The sequence below is a fragment of the Anopheles coustani genome, chromosome X (genome assembly GCF_943734705.1).
Source record: "Anopheles coustani chromosome X, idAnoCousDA_361_x.2, whole genome shotgun sequence".
Lineage (NCBI taxonomy): Eukaryota > Metazoa > Arthropoda > Insecta > Diptera > Culicidae > Anopheles > Anopheles coustani.
The window spans coordinates 7,158,481-7,168,893 of NC_071290.1; the positions used below are offsets into that span (position 1 = coordinate 7,158,481).

At 44.5% G+C, this 10,413-nt stretch overlaps 1 protein-coding gene across 1 annotated transcript in view; it reads right to left on the bottom strand.

Moving 5' to 3' along the window:
- Positions 1 to 9,799, bottom strand: part of LOC131268925 (uncharacterized) — a 29,279-nt gene extending 19,480 nt beyond the window's left edge. Inside the window, 3 exon segments of the mRNA XM_058271223.1 lie at positions 8,575 to 8,832; positions 8,883 to 8,914; positions 8,916 to 9,799. Coding sequence (XP_058127206.1) covers positions 8,575 to 8,832; positions 8,883 to 8,914; positions 8,916 to 9,799 — 1,174 coding nt within the window.
- Between the last annotated feature and the right edge of the window lie 614 nt (positions 9,800 to 10,413).

Sequence of the window (10,413 nt, forward strand, 5' to 3'; positions counted from 1 at the left end):
GTCAATCACAATGTTTCGGTGCAGATGATATCCTTCGCTTTGTACGCTTTGGCCCGACAGCTGGAGCGCCCGAATCGATCCATTTTACTGTGGCACGAAATTGTCGGTATCATTGCCGGTGTGTGTGTGTGTGTGTGTGGGCACAGTGGGCATTTTGAAGGGGTTACTTGTCTGAAAGTAAACTCACGAACATTTTACTACAAAATTATTAACCAGAACATGAAAATTCTGGGGTTTAAATTGTTGTAAATGATTTTCTTTGTGTTCTATTATACAAAAAAAAAAAAGTATCAGCTTGCCAATACAGCCTTTAACTTGTATATATGATATTTTTTTCTACAGTTTTCATTTCTTTCTATAATAATTTACTTCTGTCGATCGAATATTTCTGCATTGGATCAGTTTAAACTTTCCGCGGTTGCGGTTCCTTACAACAATTTTAATTGGTGAAACAGAAGAAGCCATAAACAAGCACAATTTACCAAAATTATTTCGAAAACGTTTTTATCCTGCCATGTTGGTTTTTGGACTCAGTGGAATGCAACCCAATAATGTAAAACTTCCTTCAACCAATTTATTAATCAGTGATGAAACTCTTCAGGTGCAGTTTTCGACAGAAATCAAATATGGAAAGTGCACCCATTGTAAAACAATTCCACCCCACTATTTGCTTCATGGTGCTTCATGGACAAACCCCTGGAAAATGATCTATTTTTGTAGTAGGTTTTCCTACCCCCGAATGCTTGCAAATTGGAGCTTTTTGTCTGTCGATTACGAGGTTTGTCTCTCTCTGTCTTTCTTTCTCTTGCAATCTGTTTCGAGGTGGTTCCTAGATTTAACCGAGAGGTACACGCATTTTGGGAAAAGCGATACATAGCCTTCAACAATATTGTGTGGGTGGAAACAATGTGCAACACAATCGAATGTACGTTTCAATGCTCGGTAATTAACTTTCATACGAGATGGTTGAACGCAGCTGCTGATTTGTTCGCTTGTTCTACTAGCAGGAAGGCAACAATACTCGGAGAGGTGTATCAATTAAACCATGTATTTGGGACGTATCATTCAGAGATATGTGAATAATATTATTGAATTGCAATTTCTATAAAGTAAACCGTGGAAAGAACTTCAAGGGAACCTTAAGCTCTCTAACCAATAAATAGGCCTCTCCCTAACCTAATCGCCACTCGAAATGTTTGTCGACGTTTGACGCAGTAACAGCTATTTGGTAATTTGCCTTCCAACAATCGCCAAAAATAGACTTTTTTGCGCCGCAGATTCGAATCGCACGCGCGTGCACTCAGTAACAATTAAGTCAGCTGCCTTGTTGGACCTTATTTTCACCAACAGCATCCGATAAAGGCCAGCGTGACATCGTTATCCATGGCGGATTCGCTAGACTGGACACCGGGAGGACGAAAGTCGATGGGGGAGGAAAAACGAAACGCGAAAAAAGGAGACGACAAGGAACAGGCGAACGTAAAATGAAAATAAACCCACGAAGCTTTCGTTAAGCATCCCCCCCCCTCTCCCGCCTTCTCCCATGGTTTGTCTTTATTTGCTTTTCGCTTTCGCGAAGAATCAGAGCATGTCTAATGATGCTTGTTTTATACGGTCTCGGACTCGGAGGCTTTCTATTCCCGCGTCTGGGGAGTTTTCTTGTTGGTTCTGCTCTCACGTACTGCCCCTACCTGCCGACCGACAGGTGGTTGATACGAAGAGCCGAGGAGGGGGGCGGTACGTGCCGGTCGATTAGGGAAATGAGAAAAGCCGGAGTGGAACATTTAAATAAGGATAAAGTAAAAAATAAAAAGTAAAACAAAACAATACTACTACACGCTCGCTGAAGGTTTGGAAGGTTTTTAGCCGTCCGTTCTTGGCTTATCTGCCTTCGGTCAAAGAAAACTGGCGCAAAACGTCTTTGCAGGATTAGCGAAACAGAGCGAGAGAGAGAGAGAGAGAGAAAGAACAAAAACCTTCCATTCAAGACAAGGGGTGCTTTTTTCGGGCAGAACGATAAAACACAGATATCTCCAAACAAAAGCCAAGCCCGAACTTGAATGGCACGCAATCAGGCGAACCACAGGAGCAGTGTATATGACAGACGGCATAAAGAAGGTGCTAGGTGTTCAATTCATTGTTGTTCGCAAAAGGGATGCAAAATAAATAAAACCTTGAAGCAAAAAAGGAAGAACTTTGGTTACGAAACCGCGTTCTCGATTTGTGAGTAACCTTATAAAAATGGGGTTTAGCACAAAAAGCCTACGTCAAAAGCTTTGGTAGTGAACCGAACACCATCGTTGCGATGGAGACGCCTGGTTTCTCAGCATTTGTGTGTGTTTTTTTTTAGCAATCTATATAACAAATTTTATTTTAACAAAGGATATTTTATCGATTACTGAAAATTACTCAAAACCGTCATGAATTTGTTAATGTTCTATTCCAGGGCACAATTATTTTATTTATTTGGATTGCGTCAGTAAAATAATTTGAGAACAGGTATTTTATTTAAATTAAACTAATTCAATCGATTTAAAGCACAACGAACCAAAATGTATAATAAAGAAAAATATAAAATACACCAAAAATAAGTATCTACATGAATGCAATAGTTAAAAAAATTACACTTTAATATTTTCCCTGATTTTTTATGAAACATTCTGATTTAAAAAATAGATAATCAATTTAAAAATGGTTCAATATCACTTTAAATATATTAATCTATTTATCTAACCCGCTGTATCGGATTCGTAGGTACGAATCAAATCGGATCGTAATAAAAGTCCAATGGAGGCGCCTGGTGTTTCAAGCTCAGGCGCTAAAATTTCAAAATTTCAAAATTTCAAAATTATTGTGTAAAAAAAAAATCACGACCTTATTAATATTGATATGTTTTTAACAATTTTTTTTGTGCGTTATTCATTGTAGCAACCATACCACGTTCGAGCAAGAACAGATGAATCGTGAATTATAATTTTTATTTCAACTCCCTCGCCGCACACAGCACCGAAGCTGCGAGTCAACAGGTGCTCGGTGTTCGGCTTTGGCGTGGTTTTGTTTATCCATTCCCCGTGGCACCGCGGTGAAAAGCGAAGCCCAGAACGGGCGAGCCTCAAGGACTTGACGAAAGAATCAGGCCAGATTAGATGCGGTGGCGGCGGTGGCCGCCGGAGGCAAACTTGCGTCTCGGCTTAGTGAAAAGAGGCTCCGCGTCGAGGCCTCAAACAATCCGACAGATTTGCTTCCATTAGTAATATCAGTTCTTTTCTCGTGCAGAGGCAGAAAGAAGGTAAAGAATAAAGAAACAAAGGGAAAGCGAAAACTCCCGGCTAGCATTTTTCGATCGCTCCGAGGTTTGTTTGTGTGTCACCCCTACCAGCCCACCACCCCCCACCCCCCGACAGAAAGGAGAAATGATCGTGAATCATGAGGGTGAGAGGGTAACCGAAAAGTAGGGGAAACAAAAAAAAAACCACATATACCAGAAGGGAACAGGAGAAAAACGGAGGCGCGGAGGCGGAAAAACCCGGCCCACCGACACGCTTACTGCTTCATTTCAATGGCATTCCCGGTTTCAGCCGGCCGCCTCCGCCGTTGTTGTGCTTATCTCGGTGATATTTCGCCCAACCGGAATCGAAATGAAAACCCCTTGGAGGACTCTTTGCTCTTATTTCAATTTTCAAGAGCCAACCCCCCCGACCCACTGGGACGGTGGTGGAGAGGGAAGGGGAGGGGGGGGGGGTGTCGAGGTTCGCAGACGGACGACGGCGGACGGCAAACACCAACTGGAAAGACCTATTAACCGCTTGGGCGGTTATGTTTTATTGCCCTCCCAAACATTACGGCCCAGATTACCATCGCATTCAACGCAGCAACAAAAAAAAAACACCCCTCCAAAACACACACACACACACACAGCGGGCAAGGTACGGAAAACCATCCAATTTGGACGCCCAGAGAACAGCCATTAGGTGAAATTCCACAATCACCGGTCGCTTCATTCACGTGACGGGGGGAGGGCAGCACGAGCGACGTCTGTAATTTTAACTTTAATCTATGACACAATATATATAAAGAGATATATATTTCGCTGCAGAAATTCGAGCCCAACCCGGCGTGCCGGCGGGGAGAGGTAAATAGCAACAGATTTCCATCCCGAGCAGAGAAGCAAGTGAATGGTGGAACGTAATAGAATAACAGGCTCACGCGCGGAAAAGTGCGTGGACGATGGGAAAAGATCTAAAGAAAATGGTGGGAGGAGGGGGGAGGGATAGGGGGAATTCCGAGGCGAGATGGGCTCCGCAATGAATGAAACTCCACCTTTCGCTAATTTTTGCGTTGCCCGCTTGTCAATGTTGGCTGTTCGAGTTGGTTGGGCGGTACATTCATCGTTTTACTCGCACGGATCGCGTGTAAATGAGGCGTTCATCAGTTGAGAGATAAAACTCGCAGTTTTACATGCTCCTGATCGAGTTAAATAAAACGAGCTTGAAACAAGATATGGCTTTGCACCGGATCGGTAAACGTTTCCAACGAACTTGAACGTAAAACAAGTTAAAATAACTTGTAACTGTGCATAAACCACAACAAAACCCATAACGCGACTCGGACTTTGAAAAACATTGGAGCTCCGAAGTTTGATTTTGCGCAAAACAGTATACTTGACTTTTCAAGTATGTTTGCAACGCATAAGGGATGTTCTTTAAACATTTAATTTTGGTTTAGTTTTATTACTCTTATTTCAATGATGATACTAACTCATACATATGTTCGTATTATAATGATAATGTGAGTTTTAAAATATGAAAATGCATTTGGTAACACTGAAACAACTCACAAACACTGAAGGAATAGATATAAAACATTATAATATTTAAAACAAAAATAGACAAGCCCTTCTCCCAAAGATCATGAAAATGAAAAATATCGAAGAAATTAAATGAAACAAATTTAAACGCAGTATAACGTAACAATTATCCACTATTGAAGATAGGAGCGCAACCTGTAATACATCTCAGGCTTAGGAAGCCGAATGGTACGGAGAAAAGTCCGTAGAAAGAAATAAAACAACCCTCAGATAAGCGTTCCCAGAAGAGGATTTAGGAGAGCGGGGGAAAATCCGCACCAAGTATAGGCGTGACTTTCACTCGCCAGGCTAGGAAGCCCTTCGAGTCCCGGGTGCGTGTATAATGCGGACAAGGTTGAGCCCGCCTCAGGTTGGGTTGCGGAGCTCGAAAGCAAACTTCGGCGAAAACGAAACGAGTCGAAACCGGGGAAGAAACCGTACGGTGGTGTTTTAAAGGACCGGCGAGCAGACTTTCTGCAAAGTGAACTTTATCTACAGACTGCCCACGTAGTTTAATTGTCGGGGCGGGGAACTTTTCTTCTGCTCGGAAATGAATATCACGAACAAGGGTTGGCCGTGCGATTTGTTTCCATCGCCGTTTTTTTTTTTTTTATAAATGGTGTTTTATTTTAAAATCTATCAAGAACGAATTTGGTTTCATTTGGGAAAACAAATTACGCGGAAGATGCCATTTGTTGGGGCTTACTTTACCAATACTTTGCGAAAGCTCAAATGTAGCGTTTTTCCAACTGTATCATATCATTGGTTGTGCAATTAATGCATGCAATCAGAGGCTCAACTAATTTTCGAACATTTTATTATAAGTGATACATTTTATTATAAGTTTGATTTTCTATTTTGATTTGATTTGATTACCTGTTGATCTTCTATTTTGATCTTTCCTTCCCTTAAGTTTTCTGTCTGGAGTTTCTTTAGCAAGCTCCACGTTCTTTACTTTCATCGCAACTTATCATATTTTTTCATCAATGTATGTAAATAAAATCTACTCGCAAAATGTAAAATGTTCTTGAGATAATAAAAGCCTTTATGTTGTCATTTGATTTGAAATTCTTGAAACAATTTTAAAAAATATGAAAGTGTACGTGTAGTATGATGACACTTTATCTAGCAAAAGGTCGGAAACGAACGTAGCAACTCAGTTACGTTTTTCTTTTAAATTTAATGTAAACCCATTGCTGGTGGCAATAACCCGTTGTAAAGCTAGACGTTAAACCAAGAGAGTCAACGACGTACCAACAGCGTTATTCAAACCGCTCGAAGAGCCCATTCATAAAAGCACGTCATTGAGTGAATGAAACACAGTGCAGAGTAAATTGGATAACTCACTTTTTGTACGCCCGTTCTCGTTCGTTCGGGGGAAAAAATACCGTTAAGCGCGGTGGTGTACGTTTTTCAATAAACAAGCGAGCCTTCGGCGTAGATGTATTACGCTTCCGACGTTGGTTGTGCTACTTTCAGCTGAAGGTTTAGTAGGATGGGACAAGAAGGTTGTCGCTTCTTCGTTGCTGTTGCTGCTGGCCGGAAGCGGACACATCCGCTGTGTCGCAAGAATGTTGCTGCTGGCGGAAAGGAAAGGAAAGCACCGCGGAGAAGTTGTGCCGGTGGCGGCAAGGATTTCCAAGGCGTGAAACAATACAACAAGCCCGGGAGGGGGGATGGAAAACCAAGCCGGCACTTTTTCGTGGACGAAACAACCCACCCCGCCCCAGCTGCGCTCGGGAAAAATCCGTATAAATTAGGCTTGTTGCGAAGTCAATTAAAAGCGCCTGCCAAACGCAGCCCACACAACGGCACACTGTTGGCTCTTGTGCTTCGGCAACAGTGCTCAGTGCCAGACCGAGGGGCCGAAACTTTTCCTCGCTAATTAATTGATTGTCGCCCCATGGAGCGTCGGTACCGATCGCTGTCGCTTGGCTTGGCATATCTAGTGTGTTTTTTTTGTTTTTGGGAGGTCTGATTTTGACGCATTCGTTGCTAGTCGGGCTGTGGTGTTGCAGGTGGGAAGGGAGCGAGGGACAGAGCGCACTCACTCACCGAGGTTGCGTCTCGGGAACGAAAAAGAAATGTCCTGCAGCATACCTTTAGGCGCGAAATACACAGTGGTACATTGTCCAAGGAAAGAAACACCCTGTGGCAAAGCATACCTTCAGGCGCGTTCGGGAGAAACGCACAGCGATACATTGTCCAACGAAAGAAACACCCTGTGATCGTCATGGGCATAGCATACCTTCAGGCGCGTTTAGGAGAAATGCACAGCGGTACATTGTCTAACGAAAGAAACACCCTATGGCAAAGCATACCTTCAGGTGCTTTTTGGCGAAATACACAGTGATGCAATGTCGAACGAAAGAAACTGCCTGTTTTGTCATGGACTTAGCATACCTTCAGGCGCTTTTTGGCGAAATACACAGTGATACAATATCGAACGAAAGAAACACCCTGTGTTTGTCATGGACATAGCATGCCTTCAGGCGCGTTTTGGATAAATTCACAATGGTACATTGTATAACAACACCCTGTGTTTGTTATGGGCATAGCATACCTTCAGGTTTGTTTGGACGAAATGTACAGTGGTACAATGTCGAACGAAAAAAACACCCTGTGTTTGTCATGGGCATAGCATACCTTCAGGCGCGTTCGGGAGAAATGAACAGTGGTACGTTGTCCAACGAAAGAAACACCCCGATGAACAATGTTACATTGTCGAACGAAAGAAACACCCTGTGTTTGTCATGGGCATAGCATACCTTCAGGCGCGTTTAGTAGAAATGCTCATTGCCGAACGAAAGAAACACCCTGTGGCAAAGCATACCTTCAGGCGCGTTTTGGCGAAATACACAGTGATGCAATGTCGAACGAAAGAAACACCCTGTGTTTGTTATGGGTATAGCATACCTTCAGGTGTGTTTGGACGAAATGTACAGTGGTACTTTGTCGAACGAAAGAAACACCCTGTGTTTGTCATGGGCATAGCATACCTTCAGGCGCGTTCGGGAGAAGTGAACAGTCCAACATTGTCCAACGAAAGAAACACCCTGTGATCGTCATGGACATAGCATACCTTCAGGCGCGTTTGGGAGAAATGCACAGTGGTACGTTGTCTAACGAAAGAAACACCCTGTGGCAAAGCATACCTTCAGGCGCTTTTTGACGAAATATACAGTAATACAATGTCGAACGAAAGAAACAGCCTGTGTTTGTCATGAGCATAGCATACCTTCAGGCGCGTTTAGAAGAAATGCTCATTGTCGAACGAAAGAAACACCCTGTGTTTGTCATGGACATAGCATACCTTCAGGCGCGTTTAGTAGAAATGCTCACTGCCGAAAGAAAGAAACACCCTGTGGCAAAGCATACCTTCAGGCGCGTTTTGGCGAAATACACAGCGATGCAATGTCGAACGAAAGAAACACCCTGTGTTTGTTATGGGCATAGCATACCTTCAGGTGTGTTTGGACGAAATGTACAGTGGTACTTTGTCAAACGAAAGAAACACCCTGTGTTTGTCATGGGCATAGCATACTTTCAGGCGCGTTCGGGAGAAGTGCACAGTCCAACATTGTCCAACGAAAGAAACACCCTGTGATCGTCATGGGCATAGCATACCTTCAGGCGCGTTTGGGTGGAATGCAAAGTGGCACATTGCTCTGTTTCCCTCAGAACAAACTAAACAACGTAACAGTTTCTACAGAAATGGGAACACTTACCACCGAGAAACAGATCCTGGAGCGCCTGCACCGACTGGCACAGCAGGGCCCAGCCTTCCGGCTGGCTCGGGCGCCTCAGTGCGATCACGTCCGTCAGCAGCACCGCGCAACCGTGTGCCGGAACGTGTGGTCGCAGCCAGCCGGACAGCTGTTGCTGTTGCTGCAGCTGCTGATAGCGTATATCCTTCGCCAGCCCGCCGCCGGACGCCTGTTGATGGACGTCGTTGATTGTAGCTGGAGGCGCTGCTGCTGCTGCTGCTGCCGGTTGATAGAGCTGGTGTTGCGAGTACACGGTTGCGGAGCGGGACGATGGCGACACCGATGGTGGTGGTGGTGGTAGTTGACGTTGCGACAGAATGGCGGCGTTACTATGACTAATCTTACTTAAACTATTACTGCTAGCACAGCCTTCGTTGTTGTTGCCGAGTGGTTGATGCTGCTGTTGGCGGGCTTGCAACACCTGGTACCCGTGGTCAGGGCCACCGCCTCCTTCCGTGTGCTGCGACGAGCTGGCGTTGCTGTACGGCGGGAGGTTGTGTCGTTGTTCCTGGTGCCACTGGTTCGGCTCATCGCGGTGTCGCTGAACCAAAACGCCACCTTCACCTTCGAGATGCTGCTGCTGCTGCTTCCGGTAATGCCACATTTGATGCTGGTCCCTCGACTGGTCCTGCTCCATCGCAAGCGGACGCTGACCCTGCTGCTTCGAGCGATGCTGCTGTTGTTGTTGTTGTTGTTGTTGATGATGATAATGATGGTGGTTCTGATGCAGGGAGTTTTGATACTGGTGCCTGGACTGATGATGACTCGCTTGATGCTGATGCTGCTGCTGCTGCTGCTGCTGAGCCTGATGATGGTGAAGTATAAGCTGTTGGTGCTGCTTCTGCTGCGTTTGATGTTCGTTATTGTCCTGGTTGCACGGAACACTACAAATGTTGTTATACTTATACTGAAGATAAGGCCCCCGCGGTAAAGTATTGTTAGTGTAGGCACCATACGTTGGTGGTTGTGGTGCTGTCGTTGCGGATGACTGGATGCTACTCTTCGCCGCGCCCCCCTCCTGCGTGCCCATGGCGTGCTGCTGCATGTCGTTCTCCGGATGCTTCCCCCTCTGACGATCGCTGTTGCTGCTGCTGGTGCGGTCCGACGAGCTGCTGCCGGCTCGTCCATCAACTGTTGCTGCTGCGATGCTACTATTATTGTCGACGCCCGCGACCGTCGGTGGCATGGTGCCGTTTGCGCTCGTCTCGACGTCCGGGTTCCTCGATCCTACGCTCGCTTCCGGTTCTTCTGCCAGTTTCTTGTGATGGTTTGGTACGATACTAACTATCGGCACGAACGAAGCGGGAATCAACGATCTTCTCTCCACCGACAACCAACTTTGTCCCACGCTCGACGATAACGATACTAAAGATGACCACACCAACAGCGACGACGACCAAGACGACGGTGGGGACGATGGTTGGGAGGACAAACTGCAACGAAAGGGAAACGGGAAACCAGAAAGGTGTTAAAATGTGTAAACACTGTGTAAAGAAGAAGAGCAAGTTGATAATTTATGTTATTTTTTTTTACATTTCTGTGAACGAATGTTCAGTTTAAGTGTTAATTTTCATAAAACAAACTTTATGTAAAATTTTACACCTCATAATTACATATTCATCTTGCGCTAGGTATGTCATTGCAGGCATTGCATTGGAAAATATATCACATGTACGTTGTTGGGGAATAGTACTAATATGAATTTAATTTATTTTACTTTTGTTTATTTACTTTGTGTTTATTTGTCAACTAATTATTTCACAATTAAATAACAGGTCCTATAAAATACAAATGATTGTA